The 26,416-nt window shown below is 38.9% G+C and overlaps 1 protein-coding gene across 1 annotated transcript in view; it reads left to right on the forward strand.

Annotated features, from left to right (window-relative positions):
- The first annotated feature begins 1,976 nt into the window (after positions 1-1,976).
- Positions 1,977-26,416, forward strand: part of PTPRR (protein tyrosine phosphatase receptor type R) — a 242,574-nt gene continuing 218,134 nt past the window's right edge. The window contains exon 1 of the mRNA XM_028532465.2: positions 1,977-2,398. Coding sequence (XP_028388266.1) covers positions 2,341-2,398 — 58 coding nt within the window. The 5' untranslated portion in view covers positions 1,977-2,340. The remainder of the gene's footprint in view (positions 2,399-26,416) is intronic.

A 26,416-nucleotide genomic window follows, 5' to 3' on the forward strand; every position in this document is an offset into this window, starting at 1 on the left:
TAACCAAGTAATTGCTTTTCATTTGTTTTTTGAGCACCTATTTTATTAGAGGCACTGTTCTGATCATCTGGAATACATAAATGAATACAACCTCCAAAGCTCTCTGCCTTGGGAGATGGGATTCCACTGCAGGAAGCAGGGGTGGGGAGGGGCAGAGAAACAGATGATAAATGATAAATTTAAGAAGTAGGTTTTTTGGTATGTTAGAAAGTGATACATTCTATAGGGAAAGGAGATTGGGGAAAAATGAATCAGAGTAGGGGAAGAGGTTGCTGCTTAGGGTGGTTTGGGGTGAAATGCAGTGTCACAGAAATGGTGCCCAACGGACCCTTGTGAGGAGGTAGAAGAGTGGGGAGAGTGAAGCTATATACCTGTTTTCAGCATGGGAGACCTGTCTAGGTATTGAAAATACACCTCATTCTCCCCTTCTCCCACCTGTCTAAAGGCGATTCCTAGCCCTTTCTCCCAGTGTTGGAGGTGAAATAAAGCATAACAAGATACTGCCCAGGCTTTCAGACCCTATGAGATCTTGTCTAATTTAAGCTCCTGTGGGTAGCATACTTCCCATTAGCTGTCCCAATTCACAGTGGATGGAAGAAGAAAGCATTGAATGAGATATGCAGTTCAATTCAATAAGCACTTATTAGTACCTTTCATTTGCCTAGATCAGCTTTATTCAATTTAAGTAAAAAGAAAGATGCAGAAGCCCTTATGAAGCCTTCAACTGTGTTCAAAGAGAAGCCACAGATAAGTAAATAGCTGTGAAAACATATAAGGCAACACTGAGCTAATGTTGTGTACGCACACACATGTGAAAGAGAAATATCACTGTAACCTGGACTTTGGCCCGATCTTTCTGGAAATGTGAAACCAACGTTAGGCCTTAGTAAGCTTGAGTGTGGTGATGATGGAAGTAGAGGCCACTGAGGAAGGGACAACAGCATTCCATGAAGACACAGAAGCAGAGAGCTCCTGGGATAGTTAAAGGAGAGAGGTCTGGCCCAGGGACATCAAGATTAGGAACAATCCAGGGGTGTCCAACCTTTCAGCATCTCTGGGCCACACTGGAAGAAGAACAGTTGTTGTGGGCCACATAGTAAATACATTGTGACACGTAATCACACACACACAAAACTCAGAATGTTTCAAATCATTCTACAAGTTTGTGTTGGGCTGCATTCATAGCCATCTCGGACTGCAGGTTGGACACGGGGGGATATCCCCACAATCCAAAGTCTCCGATGGGGGCAAGTGAGACCAAGAGCTGCACCGGAGGAGCTCCTGACAGAAGTGATTCCATTAGTTATCACCTTACGGAATAAAATGGAGACTAAAGGTAAGTATATCCGAAAAGCAAAAAGGTGCCTTCTTTTCTTCAATTACATGGATATATCCTATTAGTCTAAAAGTGTGGCTTCACTTTTTACTGTCGTTATAATCATAGACTTTGGGCTTCGGAAAGGAGAAAGTTTAAATACAGGGATTGAGCTGGAGGAGAAAGAAACAAAAAGAGAAAACTTGGAAGAAGTCACGCCCAGGATACCCCTTTACATTTCCCCAGGCCGCCCGCCCGGGGTGCTCAGCAGCAGAAGGCACCTATACTCCTGTATGCAACCCTGAGAGGCTGGTCAATCTGCCGCGCTGCGAAGGTCAAGTCCCAGCAGCGGGCTCTGTCCACTTGTAAAACGAGCTTTGGAGAAGGAGTAGGGTGGGTCTTGAGGTTGGCACGCTTTCTTGGACGCTCTCCTCTAGTTCCTTGATCATGCCCTCTTTAGACACACCCCACCCCACCTCACTCCCAGGCTTTTGACAGGCTCTTCTTAATCACGGCCCCCAAAAGCAGACCCGCCACGGCGCCAGCTCCCCTTGCAGTGGCCGCTAAGACCTGGAGAAGTGGAATTTCATTTTGAAACCGCGGTGCTGCGCCGGGGCAGCGCTGGGCATGCTCAGTAGCCGCGGCTCCTCTGGGTGCTGCTCGCGCTGCACTGGCCGAGGGCAGCCGGCTCCCGGGCTGGCGCGGGAGTCCCCCCGCCCTCTCCACCACCGCTGCGGGGCTTCCTGAAGGCCAGGCAGTAGCCGCTACGGAGAGCCTCAGCCCCCTCCCCCCTGCTCCGCCCCACTCACCGGCTGCCTCCCATTCCTCTTCCTCTCCCCTCTCTTAAGGAGGCGAAGCTGGGGCGGCTTTCTGCCGGCGCCACAGACCGTTTTGCAAACCCCAGCCTAGGACCTGCAAATGAATCCCGGAGCCCAGAGACCTTTTGGCGGTGGCTCGTTCTGATAACACTTTTCCTGAAGTGAGGTCGTGGTGGAGTTTCTCCTCCACTTCTCAATGCAAACACTATGCGGAGAGCAATCGGCTTCCCTGCGCTGTGCCTGCTTCTTAATCTTCACGCTGCAGGTAAGGGGTTGCCAGGCAGAGCTGAAACTGGGGATGAGATGGGGAGGAAACTGCACATGCTTAAGGACTCTAGGAAAAGCTTGCCTCGCAAAGAAAGCCTCCGAGAGGCTAAGCAGGACAGTGCTATCAGGGGAAGGGTGAGGCAGTCGTGCACCTGTTGGAAGACAGGGGCTGAAAACTTAACGCTAAAATCAGCCCTTGATTTTTCCTTACCTCGGACGAGTAATAGTGAACATTTGCACTATGAATATAGATTTGATTCCCTTTCCACTCCCCTCCATCTAGACTTCCTGCTCCTCTTTCTGGGCTATGCACCTGACTGCCAATTTTTCAGGAGAAAGACAAGCCATCCTATCCTGCTGGAGTAGCCTTTTCTACTGCAGCAGCTACATCTGTAAGGTCTCTTGGTTTATACAGAGCTCAGAGGGATGCATTGGCTGTAACCTGAGGGAGCACATCTCCGCCCCAAGATCGAAATACATGGTTCACATTAAGGATGCCGCTCCAGGCTCTTTTGGCCCCTGCTCTTGTCACTCGAATTTTCTAAACCAATAAGAGGAAAGAAAGGTTTAAAATAGGACTCTGTCTTCTCTTTCAGCATCATGGTCAGCGTCTGAGGACACTGAACAAAAACCCAATCACAGTTTCAAAGCTGACCACCCCCAGCGCAGGCACTGTCCCTGGGAAAGGTTTGATAAGGTCTAACCAAGAGTCACAATGAGACTGCTCCTGAATATAAAATAAATACCTTTGACATCAGGACCAATATCAGGTTTCCTATGGAAGCAAACCTTAGGAAGTACCTGGGGAATTTATATGCATTGTCACTATGGACTCTGCTTTTCGGATAGATGCAACCTCTTTGTAATGCAAGGACTTGCTGGACTGAATCCTTTATCGTTTTTACAGGCACATGAGCCAAAATAGAATATGGCAGAGAGATTTTAGGAACCCTACTGCGACAGCAGTTGTCCATGCAGTAATCCTGTAGCAACCAGAGACTAAGTGTTTTCCCTGAGTTTGCTTGTCATCCAATCACACATATTCATTCATTCCTTCAACTACCATTTAATGAGTATGTACTATGTTCCAGGGGTAATGAATGAGGATAATGGTTGTGAAATTGCAGTTCTTGTGTTATGTTTTAAAAAGAGTGGGAGAGTCTTTTTCTATGTATGCAATAATGAAGAGGAAATATGGTACTTTCTTATTTCTAGCTAATGCTATTTTAATGCATTGTGAAGCCCTTAAACGAGTAGTATATAGGAACCTTAAGGCTATAATTGAATACACATGTTAATTGTTATAATTATGATGTTGTGGAAACTTCAATAGTTCTTTGGCATCTTTTGAAAACTAGAAATAACTACAACTTGGTCATTAAGTTATTTGCAAACAGCTGAAATGAATCCTTTTATTGCCACACGCAGTTCTTTGATGTTGAAATGTGGGATGAAAATATGCACATTGTGTTGAGCTTTACTCATATTAATGTTTAATGATAGTACTAATACAGAACTTCACTTACTAAGAAAAGTGCCTCAATTCTTACTGAGTTTAGGAATGATTTAAATGATCTATCCAAAATATCAGTGTGCTTATTTTTTAAAACTAATGTATAAACAATCCTAAAGATCGCATTTAATACAATCATATATCTTGAATAATTATAGCTTAAAAGTTACAAATAAGCTTACAACTAAGCAAATAGAAAACATTTCCATATTTACTGTAGATGAACATTTGGGATGAGGTAAATAGAGGACTTTTGTTCATCAAAAGAGAAACCTGGAAGTCTATAGCACTAGATTCTACCTGGAGCTCAGCCAAAGGGTATATTACCAAAGGCAAACCAATCCATCTCTATCTAGTTCAACTTCTTAATTTGCAAAAAAAAAAAAAAAAATCAACCAATTTGAATTTAATAAGGCAATGCATTGAAGGTCTGTCTTTTTCAGATTTAGTTGCAAGATGCTATATAGGAATTAATTATATTAATATTTAATATAGTACTTTCGATTTTTTTCATAGCAGATTGCAAGTTTAATATTGTGGTTGTCTTGCCAGTTTCATTTTGAGTGCATTTTAATTTTAAACAGCAATTTGTGGGTCACAAGCTGTCATCAGATTAAAATTCATCTCAGTTATCTCATAACATTGTGAGGACTTTCCATTAGAACTGAAACAAACACAGATTTCTTGATCTAAGCTCCTGTAGATATGGGTAGTAAGAAAGTGAGTAGGTAGGGACACAAAGATGAAGAAGTCACTGATTTCTCTACTTGTTGAATGTCTGAGTTTGTTTCTTTTACAGAAGGCTCTCCTCTCAGGATGCAAGGGGACTGTATACAGAAGGGAAATGAATGCTATATATTTAGGCCTCTTTGATTGAAAAGCTAATTGATCCATCTTGGTTATGCCCAGGATACCAGCAACTGCTTTATGCTGGTGGAACTGATGATATGTTAGAGCCCTTTAGGGACAAGAGAAATTGGCTAAGATGCAAGTGCTTTTCCTAGCTGTACTAGGAACAGCTGACTTCAATATAGTTGTTCTCCTAACGATAAGGTAGCAAATTGTTTTCAACTTGAGTGCCATCTCTAATTATTTGGTCATGATTGTCTACATTACTATGCAAACATAAATTTTTAAAAAGGTTCTGACCCTCCCTGAATTCTGATTGACTCAATAGCAGTAAGTATTGTGGTCTGTGTGTAGTGTCTGTGGTAACAGAAAGGGGGATATGGAGTACAGTACTGTGTAGTTATCATCTACAGATGATGACTACACATCTAAGATGATCCTAACAAATTATTGAGCATGGAGCTCATTTGAGAACCTGGACTCAACTTTGTCCATGGCAGCTGATTTTCACACATACTTTTAACAAGAACAGTTATAGTTGCTGTCCATCCAACTGCTTCCTATGCAGGTGAGAAAACTAAGATCCAGTAAATGGTAGATAGTATTTACTTTAAATATTAAGATGCTAGTTCACAGCATAGTCAGGATGAAATCATACACTGATTCTAATAGGTGAGACCACCACTGAGTTAGTGGTGATACATTATTTTTACTTAACTATCCTCAGTCTTTACCTTTCTGTGAACCAATGTAATACATAAACTCCAGTTGAAAAGACCACTTCAAGGATATTCAAGAAGGCAACTAAAAGCTACACCAATAATGTGGATCCACAGATAGGTTATTTTCTTCGGTGTTTCCTCTTTTTCTTTGTCCAAAAAAAACATGTTTCATTTCAGGAGATGATATTTATTTGGTAATATTTTAGTTGCAAAGGAGTGAAGGTCTTGTGATATCTTAAAATTTTGATTGTGAATGCTTTATTTTTTCTTAGTGAATATTTTGCTAAAAACAAACAAAAAACAGAACTGATTTTAGTGCATTACTCTCTCCTCTAGTTCTGGAAAAGTTTCTTTCAAAGTTCCTTGTTATTCTTACCATCGACCTTTCTAGATGGCACAAAGACTGGTGTCAATGTAACTTCTGAAGATGCCGCTTCATTCTCAGAGAAGTGTGTGGTCAGTTTCTCTTATCTTTGAGAAGGAAGGCTTTCTCTGATGGGACCAAGAGGATCAGGAAGGTCATTTGTAGAAGCATCACCCTCAAAAGAAAGGGTAGAATGATAGCAGAATGATTTGATATTCTTTAATATTAAGATCCCTTTTCTCAATGAAGAGCCCCTTAAAATTTCAGAAGCAGTTTTTCCCTGTTCGAAATCACTCAACACGGTCCTTACAATGACCGGGGTCCTGCTGTGCTCCCTCGCCCCCTTCTCTCTCTGATCTCATCTCTCACTCCTCTCCTCGTGTATCTTACTCACCTGCCATGTTGTTCTTCCTTCTGTGCTAAGGAGATGCCACGCACTTGCCTACCTTGTGTGTTTTGCTTTTGTCTTTGCCTGAAACACTCTTTCTTCGGGTATCTCCATGGCTTAACTCTTCCATTTTGGTCATTACTCAGATGCTACTCCCAGCGAGGCCTTCGCTGACTCTCCTATTTAATATTTCACCTCCCCACCCAAATTCCAACATCCCTTTCCTACTTAAATTTTCCCCAGAGGTCTTTCACCACCTGCCATACCCAATATTCTACTTATTTGTTTTGTTTATTGTGATTCTCTTTCTACCCAATAAAATATAAGCTCCTTGAAGGCACAGCTATTCATCTATTTTGTTTAATACTGTATTTATTGCAGATCCTGCCCAGCCTAGCATCTGACGGCATAGCCTGGCATAAAAACTACTAAAGATTAAACAAATACATTGAATAAATAAAAACAACTCAGTGATATCTCTGGTCTCTTCTTTTCACATTTAATTTCTTCTTGGCACCCATGCAAGACACTTAAGCCACTTCCGGAATGAACTTCAACGGAACTCATTTATCTAAAACTCAAGTTGTCCCCCTGGAGCTTTGCATGCTCAGGGACACATTATCCTAAACAAGCTTTGTTACTAATGTGAACTGAAGGGCAACAAGGGATGGGCTTGCAAGAGACAACAACTACCGATCAACTCAGTGGAAAACTCCTTCGAACTGATTGCCAGATGCACAGCCCAAATGCCTGATGGTTGGCTATATTTTTACTTCTCAGTAAAATGTGCTGCATGTGTAGGAATGGCTATTGTAACATGAAAGGATTCATACAACTGGTTGACAAGTAGATCTGAAGCTCTCCAACGGTCTGCCTCTTTAGTTAGCATTTAAGGCATAGGTGTAAATAGTGTAAGTACATTGGAGAGCACACATTCCTAGCACCATGGAGTTGTATATTCCACTGGGGGTCCCACCACCACAAACTTCTTGTAAAATTTCTGGGGTACATTATCCACATTCAGTGTCTTGTTTTTGTTTCTCATCTCCTTTACCAACTCTAGTCTTCATGCTGTCATCCTACTTTCGAACATAATTAAGGTGACCAGCTATCATCTTCTTCTTACCAATAAATATTTACAGCACTTACCAAGTGATCTCTTTCTAGTTTTGAAAACTCTACTCTCTGATTTCCATGCATAAACACTACTTCCTAGCATTTCTAGCATTACTGACTAGCCATTCCTCAGTTTCTACTTTTAGGTCTACCTCTGTTTATTATGGTTAGTGCTCTCTAGAATTCGTGTGTCATTGGTCTTGTTTACTTCTTTTTCCCCTATGCAGTCTCCCTGGATGATTATATTCAGACCTACAGACCAAAGATCCCTAAACCATATTTCCATCTCAAATATTCTCCTGAACTCCAGTTCTGTAATTATAATTACCCAGAGTCACTGGGTAACTATAACAGATATCCATCTGTTAATACTCAGCACTCCCCATCACAATGGCTTTTATTTCCATGTTTCCTACCATTGTGAATAACACTAGGATCCCTCAGAGTAATTCATTCTGTACCTTTCCCTTGCTACTTTCACTCAAAAGGTCACCAAGTCCCTCACCAAGTCTTCTCCATGCTCATGTCCCCATCACTGTCTTGGTATGGGTCCTTACTTCTCATGTAGTATCTCATAATAACCTACTACTACCAAACCCATTCTTCATAATCATGTCAGAGATAAAGCTCTAAAAAACATACATTTTTTAGATCGTATTCTCTCTTTGCAAAATTTTTAATACAACTATTTCCTTTTCTCTTGCAATAAAACCCAAACTCATTACCATGGCAAAGTCTTTCACCATCAGGTCTTTCCTAACTCCATCTGTTTTCCCCAACATCAGGCCCTCCTTTGCACACTATTATCACACTAAGATCAAATTTCTTTTGGTCTGCTACACCTCTTTCACTTGTCACATGCTGTTCCATCTACCTTAAATACCCATACTTTGCTTCTTTTTCAAGGTAACTCTTTTTTGTTTTTTTAAATTACCATTTACATTTAATATTGTTTTGTATCAGTGTCAGGTGTACAGCCTAGTGGACAGATAATCATATACTTTCATTGGGCCCCTTGCAAGTGAAAAATCATACCTGGAAATGGTTAGCTGGTGGAATTACTTACTAGATGACTAACGATAGTCAAACCATTAGGGTGTGTTTGAGAAGAATTCCTACAGAAAGCGATGTTTAAACTGAGGCTTAAGGGGTAAAGAGGTATCAGCCAGGGGAAGAAGAGAGTGTGGGGCTAATCTGAGACCTTAACCAGATGTAACAGTCAGGAAATTCTCTATGACCTGGTGCATCCCTGTGGAAATCCACTACCTGGCCATTGGGCATGTCCAGAAAACTTAACAGAACAATTGTAGAAATACCTGAGTCCCTTCTGCCCCCTTTGCTCTGACCTCAGTTCTGTAATATGACTTACATGTATGAAACCATAGAAAAGAAGAAAACTACTGAGTAAAGGGATTAGATTATGATTTTGTTTTATATATCCTTATACCACTCACCACACAAAATAACTTTTAGTGGATGCTTGTTTTCTCCAGTTTAAATCTAGGTCAGGCACAATCTTCTTTGAGAATGCTTCCTTTGACACCCACCTCATTCAAGTAGCTTTTGTGGGTTTTCCTTTTGGCCCCTTTATATTCCTTTATTAATGTACTTAACCTGAATATTTGAAGCATTTTGAGGCCAGTAACAGAATTGCAGCTTTCATCTCCATGTACCCATTCCCTAGAACTGTGCCTGTTACCAAGTATGCCATCAATAAGTGTTCGATGGAAGAATAAAGGTATTCAGGATGTATTTGGAAAAATTAATTATGATATGTTTTCATGACCATAAAGAGTAGACTTGACTTTACTACTGCTCCTTTAATCCAATTTACATTTACCGGTTACAAAGAAGTGGAAGTGGGACAGAAACAATCTCATTTGAACATAGTCTCTCAGCCAAGTTCATGCTCTGTGGGCACGATGCTGCCTGTGGGGGAGTTGTGTGTTGAACTCCTCCCACATAGGCAGTTATTCCCACAGGAGTTTCCACTTTTACTTCAGGATGAAAATGAAATAAATGTGTTTATTTTAAAGTGCTCAAACACTTAGATAAGGGATATAACATAATGTCTGTAAACTACGGAAGAGACCCAGAACTGCTAACCCTGATTACTGATTGTTATCCATCGTGTAATAGCAAACATGAGCCACTTACACATTCAGAGTCAGGTGGGAGTGAGGCAGCGGTAATAAATCAAGACCAAAGATAATGCAACACTCCCTGGCTCCCACAAATGAAACCCACACTGTTACAGAAAATTTCTAAGTATTTGTGTGGCTGTATACATTTTCTTTCTCTTTTTATATATAGACAAAGTTTTTATAGGACCATAAAGTTGTTGTATCCTCCACATTTTTTTCTTTTGGGGGAGACATGCTTACACCTGAAGAACAGAGCCTGGTTTATGAGTTACAAAAAGTCACTTTTACGAGATTACAGAGTCATTCCTCAAAAGCCCATTTATTGCCATTACTATTAATGGTAACAGGGTGTAATATTTTACGGTAAGTTTACTGTTAAACATTTTAAAAGCTGTTTGTGAAATCAAAATCAAAACATAGAGAAACCTGTTTTCCCCTTTAAAATGGGATTTTTATTTTCAAAGCACTCACAAATGCTGGCACACTTACACGGCATTGATATTTCCCAATATAAAGGATTTTAATAGCTTTGAAGAAAAATATATAATGGTAATATATTACTTTATGACCAAATTTCCTAATGCTTATTCACCACATAATGTAACTGTAAGTATCATTATTGTGATGATATTTGCCACAGAATGACAATTAGCAAATTTATATTGTGAATATTAGCGCTTTCCATTTAAATAATTTTTTACTCATAATGGCTATGTAGGCTCTCTTCATAATCAAATTTCATTTGATTTCAATTCATTAAGATGTTGATATCCTTTAAAGTTGCAACTGCATAGACCAACCACAAAGTGAAACCAATTGCTTACAAGAAGCAGCAGTCTAGACAATATTTTTTAATTGCACTGAAATAAATACCATGTTCAGTGGGGATATGAATCATTTCTCTCCTAGTTCAGACCTGAAACAATGCCCATTTTTCTGACTTCAGCAGAATGGCTTAAGGCAGTCCTAAACAGCCAATTCTTTGGAAAAGAGCACTAACTGGGCACAGAGGAGGGTGTCTCACAGTAATTCACTGACCTGTTTGGCAACAGGTAAAGAGCAAAACCCTTCTGCTAGCTCACTGTAGTAGTGATCTAATTCGTATGGAGACAGGAGGAAAAATGAAGCCACATGCATGACTGCAGAGGGCCAGCTCCCATTGCCATGGCACTTTTACTTACCTGGGAGAGATGCTCGATATGAAATATGCCAAACATAATATTATGGTGAGTGAGTTTGAAAAGCCATCAGTTCATGAATATGAAGATGTAGTTTTAAGTTATAAGCAATTACTTTATTTTTTTAATTTAATCTATTGTATTTTTCCATTACCAATTAGTCCCCTATACTCCCCTCCCCCAGGAATCACTACACTGTGGTCCATGTCCATGAGTCCTTTTTCCTTTTTACTCAGTCCCTTCACCCCCAACCTCCTCCATTAACTGTTATCTGCTCTCCGTCTATAAGTCGGTCTCTGTTTCACTTGTTAGTTCAGTTTGTTCATTAGATTCCATATATGAGTGAAATCACGAGGTATTTGTCTTTCTCTGACTCGCTTATTTCACTTAGCATAATGTTCTCCAGGTCCATCCATGCTATTGCAAAGGGTAAACTTTTCTTCTTTTTTTAAACAGATGAATAGAATTCCACTGTGTAAATGTCCCATAGTTGTTTTATCCTCTTATCTGTTGATGGACACTTGGGCTGCTTCCATATCTTGGCAATTGTAAACGATGCTGCAATGAATATAGGGTTGCATATGTTCTTTTGAATTAGTGTTTTGGGTTCCTTCAGATATATTCCCAGAAGTGGGATCTCTGGGTCAAAAGGCAGATCCATTTCAAATTTTTTGAGGTATCTCTACACTGCTTTTCATAGTGGCTGCACCAGTCTGCATTCCCACTAACACCGCAAAAGGGTTCCCCTTTCTCCATATCCTCTTCCACACTTGTTTGTTGATTTATTGATGATAGCCATTCTGACAGGTGTGAGATAGTATCTCACTGTGGTTTTAATTTGCACTTCTCTGATAATTAGCGATGTTGAACATCTTTTCATATGTCTATTGGCCATCTATATGTTCACTTTGGAGACATGTCTGTTCAAGTCCCCAGCCCATTTTTTAACTGGATTGTTTGGGGTTTTAGGTGTTGAGTTTTGTAAGTTCTGTATAAATTTTGGATATTAACCCCTTATTGTAGGTACTGGGAACATGTTCTCCCAGTCTGTGGGTTTTCTTTTTATTTTGTTGATGATTTCTTTTGCTGTGCAAAAACTTTTTAGTTTGATGTAGTCCCATTTGTTTATTTTTTCTTCTGTTTCCCTTGCCTGGGAAGATAAGCAATTTACTTTCTTTGTCCTGTTGATTCAAGTCAAGTGTTTTTTTTTTTATTCTCCCTGAAAGAAAATGAAATAGCTTAAGCAGAGATGTGAGGAGAACATTGTGATAAAGGGGAAAACACCAGAGTTTAGATAACCTTTAGAAGAATACCATGAAAGTGTGGGTATTGTGAGCAGGCTCACATCCAGGCACCGTCACTTGCTGGCTGTGTAACTTAGAGCAAGTAGCTTAATCTTTCTAACCCTCAATTTCCTTTCAAACTGGAGACTGTGTGTGATACGGCCATAGGGTCGTTGTTTTATATTGAATGGGATAACATATTTAAAATGGCACTGTCCTTGTAAGTGTTATATAAGTGTCAGGTAATATTTGATTAATGATTGGAGAAGTCAGATGATAAATAATGAACTGAAATGCTGGAGCAACTTCTTATTCTTCTTGTGTTTGGGCCAATGCTGGAGAAGCATACGTTCCCAAGAGAGATTCTGGACTCCAACTGTTTTCTCAGTTGGGCCTAATCTATATAGTTTACCCCAGCTGTGGGCATGAGCCTAAGTAAGTGAGCAGCTTTGTAGTAGATTGTGCAGCTCTAAAACATCTACCTACAGTTTTTGGCCACTGGGAGGCTGAGGAGATCTCGCCAGGCCCAAGACATCAGATCCCATTCTCCTCCAGCCTTCTTTCAACTCCTCCCACCCCACCACCAAGCTCCTTGATGAAATGCTTATTATAAAATGCCACTTGTTCCCCAAATCTTCTTCCCAATGCCTTAGCCAAAATCTCCATAGCATCATATCTTCAGCAAACCCCTATTAAGTGAATGTGAAATACAGATTTTTCTGGGGTTTACTTGAAGGTCAGGAAAAATGTATACATAAATAAATGCCATAAGCCTGAAATATCCAGTTCCTTTTGTACTGCCTTGCTTAGCAGGTAGTCCCTACTTATCCTTGGAGCCACCTCCCTAATTAGTCTCTCTGGGGACCCACAGAGTGTGAAAGGTTCAAGCATGTGACCAGGGCTGCAACTCATAGCTCTGTAGGGCTCCTATAGGACTGTGTCTCCTCTACTGACTGACTCACCTTCTCCTGCTCACTGTTTGTAGCCCATGGAACTCCTGGACCATTGGGCTCTGGGTTTACATGGAAGGCTGCATGTGGTTCTGTGAACAATGGGGAAACAGGGCCATCTGAATGTAAGCAGAAGGGTATGGGGATGGGAAGACTCTATGTTGTGAGTGGTCAAAAACAGACTCAACCTATTCATGGAACTATGATTCACTCCCCAAAATCCAGGCCCAACTACCTAGCTATGCCTGACTGGGCCAAGATTCTTCTGGAATGCTGATTTTGAGTACCTCAGGGGACCTATTATGTATAGCTCCAGTCTGGTTCCCTTGGAAATCTCAAGTCTATCAGAAAACTCCTAATTCAATTACGGTAATTTTTCCATGGTGCTCTCTTCCTCTATGCAAATCCAAGTACACAGTCAGGCAGCTGTTTCAGTGCCTCTAAATACTCCATAGCAGTTAGGAAGCTCCCAGGGCAATTCTCACAGGTGCTCACAAGTCTGGTCCAGTTGGGCATGGCTCTTGTTCTCTGGATGCCTCTCTGTCTCCAGAGCATCAGGACTTCCCATCAGGTGTCTGGTGGTTACTTCTGAGTGATTTGTTTCCACAATCTGGAGATGCCTGATATTTAGAGTGCTTAAATTATAAATATTATCATGCTGTTTGTAACTCTAAATCTGAGTATTAACTGAAGCTATGAAAATATAATAAAAGGATCTCTTCTCAAGATAAACATTGTGTTTCATAGAGAGGAGTGTCATGGGAATAGTTTCATGATACATTTTTTCCTGTTAAGTCAGCCAGGCCACTGCTCGGCTAGCTACCTGCCGAGCAGCCCAGCACCAAGAAATAGACAAGAGTCACACAAGGTGACTATGCTAGTCACTCAGCTTTTTTTGAATGCAGGTTCACTCAAAGCAGAGCATCAACATACATTAATATCCTGCTCACACTCTAACAATCTAAGAGAAATACAACACACACACAGCAATCAATGGAAGATAATGAATCCGAGTCCCAGAGTCTCAGTCTGAAGATCCAGAGACAACACAGTGGGCAGGGGAGTTGTAAGCGTCTTACAAGAAAGGAAGTCTGGAGCCAGGTGGACAGCAGGGCAGACAAAGTCCCCAGTCCAGCAGGGCAGGGCCTCTGGTGGCTGATATCAAGGGAGATCAGTGTGGCGTGGAGCCGCACTCTGGTGTGTGGTGCTTGGCTGTCTCCCCAGTGGTCTGGAACCTGCCTTAATTATACCTTGAAAGTGGTGTACTCCACCCTCTGGGCCTGAGTCTTTTTGATAAATGTCTTGGCACCCCCAATGCCAAGTAGGGAATTTGCACAGGTGCCTATCGGTTCTGTAGACAGGGCTGTTCTGATCACACATGCAGATATCTTGGGTGCATCTCCTTGCCAGATGTGTTGACTGACTTAGGTAGTTTCCCTCTCAAACCAAAGTGTCATGGCTGATGGACAGCCATTTTAGTTGACACGAGTGACTCCACTTTGTTTTATATACTTTATACTGTCTTAATCAGCCCAGTGCCATTTTACTGGTCCTGGTCTCCAGAAGGAAACAAATGGATTTCACTATAAGAAAAGGAAAAATACAAATGAGTATTTCCTAAATCTGTATGATGTTTTAAACTCTATGCCAGGTGCTTCTAAAATAGTCATTTTGCACCTCAGAATAGAAAGTATGTTCTGAAATGGCATGCCTGTACTTCAGAAACAGCAAAATATACTCTCATTTGTGTAGCCTAGTAAAAAACATCAAAAACAAAAAAAATTAGGCTCTATAATATGACTACTTGGGTTTGAATTCCAACTCTTCTGTTTATTGTTTAAATTCTCTGTACCTCCCTCTTCTTACATTAAAAAGAAATCACTCTAAAGTCTTTCCTTGTAGAGTGCCTTCAATGAAAATCAAATTTTCATGTCCCCATTTAAAAAAAAAAATACTAGTAGAACTTTGGCTTATAAATTTAAAAATGTTCAGGCATAATTAACAAGTTTGTGTTGGAGGGAATAAATACTGTTTTCCCAACTGAAGTATATGTAATATAATATAAAATCCTATAACCATTTGAGGCACTGCAATCATGGGCAGCCTACCCCTCTCAGTCTCAGGGCTCACGTAGGATTTGTAGTATCATCACGTCTACCCCCCACTCTACAGATGATCTGAATTCACAACATCTAATGGGCCAAAATATCCCACTTCTGATATTGAACTTTCTCCATGTCCACATACACCTTGAATATGTGCATTGCTGGGTTTGCATAATGCAGTTTAAAGACCCTGCCCACCATATACCTTTGATGAGGGAGAGGCATACTTCATGAAACAAGATTTCTAGGCATGCATCCTGGGAATCAGGCATCCTGTCATGCCAAGAGTTGTTCTGCTGAGTCAGCATAGATTCCCATGGGCATATGGTCCATGCCTCTGGTCCATACCTGTCTTGTGTGTGTCTGAAGCAAAAGTGCCTCTGGTCACCCATACCCTGCAGTATCAGCTCCCACTGCTGGCAGCCTCTGTTCCCCCACCCCAGACCCCGATGTCTCAAAGTTCACCCTCTGGAGGTGTGTGCCCAAGCTAACCCTCCATCTCCAACTTTTTCTTTCCTTTCCACCCCAATGAAAGTGTGTAGTTCTTGTTTCCCATTGCAGGAGCCATCTCTTCCCAACTAACTATTGATATATTTTAGAAAAGATATGACACACTGATCTAGTCCAGATAAGTAGCTGTTAATTTCATGGTCCTTCCATAGCAGATGTTTATTTTGCCAGGGAATTATAAGAGTGTGTTGCCCTAGCCCAGCAGCATTAATTTCCAATGATGGTTGAGGACTAGAACAGGATGGAGTAGAAGTATTGACTCAAAGGGCCTGCCAAGCATCCCTCAAATTTCTAAATGCAGGCAAAGGAGGCCATGGCAGGGATCTCTTCAAGTGGCTTCTGTGGTCCTCCTTCCTCACTCGCTTCCTGCTAGAATATCTGGGGGGGGGGGGGGGTGTTCTGTTTCTGTAGTATTATTAACTGTGGCACTATTTTAATATTTTGTATGTTGTAATGTTCATTTTGCTGTGTTCTAATATAACTCCTAATCTACATATGAGAATTATTATTAAAGTCCACACTTCTTTTCCTTTGTCTTTGCAATTAGAACCCAGCCTTCAAAAGTTATCTGGAGAACTCTACTATTAAAAAATAGAAATAATTTATCATCTTTATAGCTGTTTGCACCAACTGGTGTGCTGCAAGAGTTTTTGAAACATGCAATACCTAACTATTGAGTCAGGGGCACTGACCACTTTCTCTTTAGGTTGTCAAATAAAAGATTGACAACAGCCAATACAACAATAGCTGTGCAGTGTGAATGAATCAAAATTATACTTATTTTTTGTCAGATCAGCAAAAAATAGAATAATTTTGGGGTGTGTTGCAGAATTTTAGTAATTAGTTTATGTGTGCCACAAGATGAAAAAGGTTGAAAATTGCTGGCTATTTGTAAATAATAGTGTTTTAGCTGTTTGTATAACAATGACTGGTGTATAAAAATTAGATTGTATAAATGTACTGTTTCACTACTCAGCAAGTGCATGTAGAACTCAATTCCTGTCATTTCTGCAGAGGTTAACATTTTTCAGCTTCCTTCTCATATGATCATTTTTCTCCACTTTGTATTTCCCCAGAGGGCATATCTTGATGAAGTTCTTTTCTTAATGGCTGTTTAGAGTTTAAGAGATAGTAGCATGTACTCTTGTCACCCTCTCCTCCAAGCATCCTTCAATTCTGTGCTTCAGGGACTGGGGCGGGGCGGAGGTGGGGGGGCAGCTGACAGCTTCTGTCTGCGCCAACCTATCTCACTTTCTCCACAAGTCTGAGGCCAGTGGTCTTAAGCCCATTTCCTTTTCATCACTTATGTCTAGTCATGTTGTCCCAAAGGATGCTGTCCTAACTGTATTATGTTTCATTCTGTAATGCATATCTATCCAATGAAAAATAACTCTATTAAAGCTGGGCAAAAGTCAGGAAATAGGAAACCCTTTCATTGTAATTTTACCACCAGCACAAAGCACATAGTGGGTTTTTCCTGGCAATTCTGTGAGTCCCAAGTTGTTTTCCACTGTGCTGCTCGACTTTCAATGGATGAGATAAGCAGGAAGGAGTAAGGGAAGCCTAGAGTAGTCCCATTTGGCTGCAAACGGGAGTAGAAGCCACATTTTCTAATGGAATATTTGGGAAATTGGAGTGTTAATATCAAAGAACATGATGGAAAAGTTTACAAGATTCCTTAATTAAAATTCTTATCCTTGTAGGATTCAGGTCCTCTCCTATATGGAGGAAAATAGAGTCAGCTGTATGAAAATAGACTAATTACTTTGGTGTTGATTTTTTATTTTTATTATAAATATACTAGACATATCACTGGCCAAAGCATGGAGCATTTAAATAGTACTAGAAAATGACACAGCACCTCCTCATGGGGTTATATTTTCATGTCCTAGTGACCAGTGCATACATTAGATTTTAGGGAAAATATTCCTCGAAGAAGGTGTTCTTTTAGTATAAGCTTATCCAAGATTTTTTAAGGAAGGGCCATGATGGTTTACAATTTCTATAAATTCAATCACTGTTATCCTATAGAGACCCTCATTTTATTTTGTTATTTTTAACTTTTTAATGACAAAATAGCTGGTTTGAAGATGAATTTTTTTGTCAAATTGCTTGTTTGGTGTCATGATATAAAACAGCTGGGTGCACATTCAAGTGCATATATATACATTAGAACATAATTAAGACGCATAAATTGAATTTTATAAAACTGGCTCTATATAGATAGAGCCATAATAGACTTTTAAAAAAACACTGGTGCAATTTCTGTTAAGATTAGGAGTGAGCAAGTTGTGTCTGGGAGGTGATGCTAACGGATGTCATTTGTGACATCTTGGGAAGGCTGTCGTGTTCATCTGAAAGACTTTGTGTTATTGCTGTGGGCACTTTTAACTGCAAATTAGTACTATCGGGACCCCTTGGGTGACTGATACCAAAAGATACAGAAAAACTGGAAGAATAATTTTAATACTAGCTTCCTTACATGCAAGGATATCACTGCTGGAAATCCCTGCTCCTGGAAGCTCCCAAAGGGTCTTTTATTGTACTTATAGAAAAACTTGTCTTTTTAGAAAAAAACTGGCACCATGTGAAACCTAAGTGAATTGGGGTTCCTTTTCTCTGAAATGCATTTCTAATCTGGTCATACATACATAAGAGAAATCTTCATTTTCTCATGAAAAAAGCTAAGGCTCCACAAGGAAGAAGAAAGTGGCTCAAGTTCACATCCGCAAGCACAGAATGGTAGGGGAGGTGACTGAAACGAGAATCTAGGTCCCTCACCTCTTAATTCATTGCTTTTTTGAGAAGTATGTTTCTTTCCTTTCACAATATGTCAATAGGCATTTTCTATATAAATTTTCACTGTGTATTTTTAACTTTATCTGAGAGGCATTTACAAGTCAAATGAAAGCCTCAGCATTTCTGATGTTATCCATTTATTCTCCTTTCTTGAAAAGAAGTTGTTGGCAATGTTTAAAAAACAATGGTTGTCCCTTTACAAAATGATCAGTTGCTTTTTTTGACTGTTCACTTTTTCAGGTCTTCAGAGACTACTGTTTCATACTATTGTTCCTTTTACAAATTACTAAAACTGAGCTAAACACTTGCAATACAAGGATTTATTCTGAGTATACAAGACTCTTCTACTCGTGCATCCAGGAATTACCTTAACTGAATTTGAAATACAAATCGTAATGCACTCTTACTTAACATTGCAATTTCACACAGTTCTCTTTCCTTTGTTGAAGATTGCTTCAGAGATTATCAAGGTTTTATCCAGAATGAAATTTCAACTGTGGAATCTTGTGACCACCAAAACTCTTTATTCCCATGTAAATGTTGCTTCTATGATAAAAGTACTTGTATTTTAAGTACTTGTAAATACTAAGTACTTGTATTTTAAATGCAGATGAGTATATTTGACAAGCTATTTACTAAACATTCTGAGAGACACTTTATCCCCCACAGGTGGAGAAAATTGTCAGTGAACTCTTAATGAAAATGGTGAATCCTACTAGACATCTCATATCTACATTTTTCCTCAGTCTTTACAAGAACTCTTTTAATTCTTTGTTCTCCTAACCCCCCAAACTTTTCTCCCTTGTCCTCTTTCTCTCATGAAATGACTTCATCCCCTTCTACACAGAGAAAGTAGAAAACATCAGAAGATAACTTGTTCAACTTCCACCACCAAACCCATTAATATTCTCAGTCTCCTCTCTTCCTCCATATTGATGGAGGCGCATCGGGGGTCCTGGAGCCCCAAGGTCCACAACCCACTCTGTGTTCTTAGCTCTGCGCAGGAAAAAAATCAAACACGAACCAGCATGAAGTTTTAAGTGAAGAAGTGAAATAGAGTGGGCAACTCCACAGACAGAGCAGCACCTCCTTGGTGGCATTTACTTCTTTTATTGAGGCTCATTTAATCCAGGGGCAGGCCATACAATAAGGGGTGGGGTGGAGACTTCTCCAGAAAAATCTCCATGGGCCATTTTGTGAACTTTTGTGGACTTCCTGTTTCCAATCATGTATTACAAAGAGTACAATGAGGCCAGAGGGTCACCATAAGGTGAAATTAGTTGGCATGTTGGATCAAGATGGTCTCTGCCAGTGGTAAGCTATACATCCATTGGGGGTAGTCTTACTCTCTTTGATGGTCCCTGTTGCCCTTACAAACATTTCAACACATACCCTATCTCAATATTATAGGAAATACCTCCCTTTAATCTCCAATCCAAGAGCAATCATCCTGCCCATGCTCTGGATCCCACCTCCTCTGATCTCCTGTGGAGTTCAGTCTAATGATTATCCCACTTGTTCTCCCCTATGTTTTTAACCACTCCTTCTCAGACATCTTCCTTTTATTGATTAAATGTACTCAAATCTCTCCTATATTAGAAATAACAATTTTCTCAGCCCTACCTTCCCACCCTGATAACACACTGTCACTCTCTTATCACACCCAAACTCGTTGTAGGAGTTGTTCATAGGTTTTCTCCTTTATCTCCCACTCACTCCTCAATCCAATTAGATCTAGCTTTCTTACACACACACACACACACACACACACACACACACTGAACCTATTTTATGTAAGTTTATCAACCATTTTTAATGATATTTACATTAAGTGACGAGAAAAGATGCTTTGATATATTTCTGAGTGAAAAAAATAGCTTATAAAACATAATATAATATAATCTACTGACTTTTTGTTTCATAGTTCTGTGAATTTTAACATATGTATAGATTTGTATAACAACTACTATCACAATACAGAAAAGTTTGATAACTAGGAAAAAACTCCTTCACATTATATCACTGGCCCCTAAACCCTAACCTCTAATAACCGTTTTTCTATCCTGCATCACTATAATTTTGATCTTCCTGAGAATAACATATAAATGCAATCATATAGTATGTGATTGCATTTTTAACTGTCTTATTTCATTCAGCCTAATGCCTTTGAGATTCATCCAAGTTGATAATGTAGACCGATAGTTCATTCCTTTTTATTGATGAGTAATATTCAATTGTACAGATGTATCACAGTTTGTTTACCCATTCACTTATTGGACATTTGAGTTGTTTCCATTTGGAGAAACAAAAATTTGCTTACAAATTTTTGTGTGATTATAAGCTTTTGTTTCTCTGTGGTAAGTGCGCAGAAATAAAATTGCTGGATCACATGATAAGTATATTTTTAACTTTAAGAAACTGCCAAACTATTTCCTATAGTGCTTTTGCCATTTTGCATTCCCATCAGCAAGGTATGACTTTCTGTTGCTCTAGAGCCTCTCCAGCACTGCATATTGTGATCATTTTTTATTTTACCAATTCTTAGAGGTTTATAGTGGCATCATATAACAATTATAATATGCATTTCTTTACTGGATAATAAGACTGGGGAAATGTTATGTGATTATTTGCCATGTATGTATTGTCTTTGATAGAGTATTTTTAAGTCTTAAGCCCATTTTTAATAGAATTTATGGGGGAGACATTGCTTAATAAAATTATATAGGTTTCAGATATACAGTTCACCAATTCATTATCTGTGTATTGTGAGGTATGTTTACCACCCCAAGTCAAACCTCCTTCAATCACCACTTATCCCCCTTTCACCCTCTTTGACCCTTCCCCACCCCCTTTCCTGCTGGCATTTACCATTCAGTTGTCTGTGTCCGTGAGTCTTTTTTTTGTTGTTGTCCAATCCCTTCACCCTTCTCATTCAGCTCCTAAGCCCCTCCCCTCTGACAGCTGTCAGCCTGTTCTCTATATTCATGATTATCTGTTCACTTTGTTTGTTAGTTTATTTAGTTCATTAGATTCCAAATGTTAGTGAAATCATATCATACCAGTCTTTCTGACTGGCTTATTTCACTTAGCATGATACTGTACAGGTCCATCCATGTTGTTGCAAAAGGTAAGACTTCCCTCTTTTTTTATAGCTGAGTACTATTCCATTGCACAAGTGTACCACAGCTTTTCTATCCATTCATCTACTGATGGGCACTTGGGCTGCTTCCAAACCTTGGCTTTTGTAAATGATGCTGCAATGAATATAGGGCTGCATATATTCTTTCACATTAGTGTTTTGGGTTTCTTTGGATATATTCCCAGAAGTGGAATCACTAGGTCATATGGCAGTCCTGTTTTTAATTTTGTAAGTTAACTCCATACTGCTTTCCACAGTGGCCACACCAACCTGCATTCCCACCAATAGTACATGAGGGTTCCCCTTCTCAACACACTCAATAATACTTGTTTGTTGATTTATTGATGATAGACATTCTGACAAGTGTGAGGAGATACGTCACTGTGGTTTTAATTTGCATTTCTTTGATGATTAGTGATGTTGAGTATCCTTTCATATTTATATTGATCATCTGTAGATCATATTTGGAAATGTGTTTATTCAGGTCCTTTGCCCATTCCTTTTTTTTTAAGATTTTATTTATTTATTTTTTAGAGAGGAGAAGGAAGGGAGAAAGAGAGGGAGAGAAAGATCAATGTGTGGTTGCCTCTCATGCATTCCCCAGTGGGGACTGGGCCCACAACATAGGCATGTGCCCTAGACCAGGAATTGAACTGGTGACCCCTTGATTCACAGGTCAGCACTCAACCACTGAGCCATATCAGGCAGGGCTCATTTGCCCATTTCTTAATTGGATTATTTGGGGGTTTTTTGGTGTTGAGTTTTATTCCTTACTCATTTTGGATATTAAGCCCTCATCAAATATATCAGTGAATATGTTCCTTCTATTCAGTGGGTTGTTTTTTAATTTTGTTGATGTTTTCCTTCACTGTTTAAAACTTTTTAGTTTGATGTAGTCCCATTTGTTTTTTTGTTTTGTTTTCCTTGACTGAGGTGATATCTTAGAAAAAAAAATATTTCTATGGGAAATACCCAAGGTCTCACTGCCTGTGTTTTCTTCTAGGATTTTTAAGGTTTCGAAGCTAACATTTAAGTCTTTAATTCACTTTGAGCTTATTCTTGTGTGTGATGAAAGAATGTGATCTAGGTTCATTTTTTTGCACTTATCTGTCCAACTTTCCCCATATCATTTATTGAATAGTTTATCTTCATTGTATGTTTTTGCCTTCTGTGTCAAATATTAATAGACTATAAAGGCATGGGTTTGTTTCTGGGCTTTCTATTTTGTTCCATTGATCTGTGTCTGTTTTTATGATAGTTCTTTGCTATTTTGATTACTGTGGCCTTGTAACATAGTTTGATATCCAACTTTGTTCTTCTTTCTCAAGATTGCTATGGTTATTGAGGGTCTTTTGTGGTTGCATATAAATTTTGGGGATATTTGTCCTAGTTCTATGAAATACAGCATTGATATCCTGATAGAAATTATATTGAATCTATAGATTACTTTTGAGATTAACATCATTGCTTTAATGATGTCAATTCTTCCTATCCTTGACCACAGTATATGCTTCCACTTATTTGTATCTTCCTTGGTTTCTTTCTTCTTTGTCTTATAATTTGTTGAGTATAGGTCTTTTACATCCTTGGTTAAATTTATTCTTATGTATTTTATTGTTTTCTGATGCACTTGTGAATGGGATTGTTTTCTTAGTTTCTCTTTCTTATAGTTCATTACTGGTGTATAAAAATGTAACTGTTTCTGGAATTAATTTTGTATCCTGCTACTTTACTGAATTAATTTATCAAGTCTAGTGGTTTCTTAGTGGAATCTTTAGGGTTCTCTATATAGAGTACCCTATCATCTGCAAATAATGACAGCTTTGCTCTTTCCTTTCCAATTTGAATGCCTTTTATTTCTTCTTCTTGTCTGATTGCTATGGCTAGGACTTCTGCTACTATGTTGAGTAAGAGTATGGAAGCAGACCTCCTTGTCTTGTTCCCAGTCTTAAGAGAAACACTTTTATTTGCCCATTGAGTATGATGTTGGCTGTGTGTTTGTCATATATGGCCTTTATTATATTGAGCTATATTCCTTTTATCCCCACTTTGCTGAAAGTTTTTATCATAAATCGGTGCTGGATTTTATGCTTTTTCTGCATGTATTAATATGATCACATGATTTTTATCTTTCATGCTGTTTATGTGGCCTATCACATTTATTGATTTGCATACATTATACCAACCTTGCATCTCTAGAATAATTCACACTTGATCATGGTGTATGATCTTTCTCATGTGTTGCTGGATCTGGCTTGCTAATATTTTGTTGAAGATTTTAGTATCTATGTTCATCAGGGATATTGACCTATAATTTTCTTTCTTTGTAGTGTCTTTATCTGGTTTTGGAATTAAAATAAGGCTGGCCTTGTAGGATGAGCTTAAGAGTCTTCCCTCCTCTGAAATTTTTTGGAATACTTTGAGAGGAAGACGTGTTAGTTTTTCTTTGGTTGTTTGGGAAAACTCACCCATGAAGCCATCCAGTCTAGACTTTTGCTTGTTGGAAGTTTTTTGACTACTGCCTCTGTTTCATTAGTCATAATCTGTCTGTTCAGAATCTCTTATTCTTCCTGATTTAGTTTTAGAGGACTGTATTATATAGGAATTTATCTATTTTGCACAAATTGTCCAATTTGTTTCATGTAGTTGTTCATAACATTTTCTTACAATCCTTTGTTTTTCTGTGGTGTCAGTTGTTACTTCTTCTCTTTCATTTCTGACTTTACTTAATTGGGCCCTCTATCTTTTTAATTTTTTTTTATGAGTCTCATTAAAGGTTGTTAATCTTGTTTATCTTTTCAAAGAACTACCTCTTAGTTTCATTGATCTTTTTATTTTTTAGACTCTATTTTGTTTATTTCTGCTCTGATCTTTATTATTTCCTTCCTTCTAATTACTTCAGGCTTTATTTGTTGTTCTTTTTCAATACTGTAAGTGTAAATTTAGTTTAGGTTTTTTCTTTTTGAGACTTTTCTTGTTTCTTGAGGTAGGTCTATAATGCTATGAATTTTTTCTCTTACAACTGCTTTTGCTGTATGCCATACATCTTGGGTTGTTGTGTTCTCATGTTCACTTGTTTCAAAATATCTTTTGATTTCTTCCTTGATCTCATTGTTAACCCATTCATTCTTTAATAACATGTTATTTAGCCTCCATGTTTTTGTGTGTTTTTTAGTTTTTTCTTGTGATTGATTTCTAGTTTTATACCATTATGGTCCAGAAGATGCTTGTTATGATTTCAATCTTCTTAAGTTTATCAAAACTTGTTTCATATCCTAAAATGTGGTCAATCCTAGAAAATATCCCATGTGCACTTGAAAAGAATGTATATTCTGCTGCTTTGAGGTGAAATGCTCTGAAGATATCAAATAAATCCATCTGACCTAGTGTGTCATACAAGGCCATCAGTCCCTTGTTGGTTTTATTTTTGAAAGATCTATCTATTGATGTCAATGGTGTGTTAAAATTCCCTACTATGACTGTATTGCTGTCAATCTCTCCCTTTACATACATCAAGATTTGCTTTGCATATTTAGGTACTCCTATGTTGGGTGCAAAAATGTTTATAAGGGTTAAATCCTTTTTAGATTGTTCCTTTCATCATTATGTGGTGTCCTTCTTTGTCTCTTTTTTCCCCTCTCCATTTGAATGAAAGATCTTTTTTCATCTCTTTACTTTTACTCTGTGTGTATCTTTCATTCTGAGGTGGGTCTTTTGTAGACAGCATATAACCTGTCTGGGAAAAGTCCAGCCATTGTTACTATAACAAGAATGATTTGCATGGCATCAGTGTAACCTGGTAGCCAAATAGAGTAGACTGGAATGCACATGAGTGAACAATGACAACTTCACTGTACTAGTCAGTGGGGATGGTAGACACCATTGAGTGAACATGTGTACTCTGTGGCCATCGCATTCGAATGACTGAGTGAGTAGAACAACGAATCTGCATCAAATTTTGTGTCAAGCTTTAACAGTCCTCTGTGGAACTATTCAGATGATTCAGAAGGTAGTAGTTATGGGTAACTGATGATTGGCAGTTTCATTATGACAACATGCCTGCTCATGCATCACATCTCATGCAGAGATTTTTGATGAAACATCAAATCACCCAGGTGACTCAGCCTCCCTACAGCCCAGATTTGGTACCCTGCTACTTCTGGCTTTCCACAAAACTAAAATCCCTTTGACATGGGAGAGATTTCAGAACATTGATAAGATTCAGGAAAATAAGAAAGGGGCAGCTGATGGCAATTGGGAGGACTGTGTGAGGTCCCAAGGTGCCTACTTTGAAGGGAACTGAGACATCATTGTCCTATGTATAGTGTTTCTTTTGTCTTGTATCTTCTTCAGTAAGTGTCTCTATATTTCATATTACATGGCTAGATACTTTCTGGATGACATTGAATATATGGGTCTTGTTTTCTTATCCATTCTGCTACCCTATCATTTGACTGGAGCATTTAAGCCATTTATACTTAATATGATTATTGATAGGTATGTATTTATTGCCATTTTATTCTTTTAACTATGCTCCTTTGTTCCTATTCCTCCTCCTCTAACTCTTGCTCCTCTTCCTCTTCCTTCTTAAGGAAGACTCTTAACATTTTTGTAATACAGTTTGGTGGTAACTTCTTCTAGCTTTTTCTTCTCTGGAAAGCTCTCTATTTCTCCTTCAATTTTAAATGATAGCTTTGCTGAGTAAAAGTAGTCTTCATTTTAGGTCCTTGGTTTTCATAGCTTTGAATATTTTACAATAATTCCTTCTGGCCTGAAATGTTTCTGTTGAGAAATCAGACGACAGTGTAATGGGAACTCCCCTGTTCTTAGCTAATTGCTTTTTTTCTTGTTGCTTTTAAGATTCTCTCTTTGTCTTTACCCTTTGCTGTTTTAATTATGGTGTGGGCCTCTTTGGGGGTTACAACTCTGTTTTGCAACTCTTGCACTTCCAGAACT

The sequence above is a fragment of the Phyllostomus discolor genome, chromosome 2 (genome assembly GCF_004126475.2).
Source record: "Phyllostomus discolor isolate MPI-MPIP mPhyDis1 chromosome 2, mPhyDis1.pri.v3, whole genome shotgun sequence".
NCBI classification, from domain to species: domain Eukaryota; kingdom Metazoa; phylum Chordata; class Mammalia; order Chiroptera; family Phyllostomidae; genus Phyllostomus; species Phyllostomus discolor.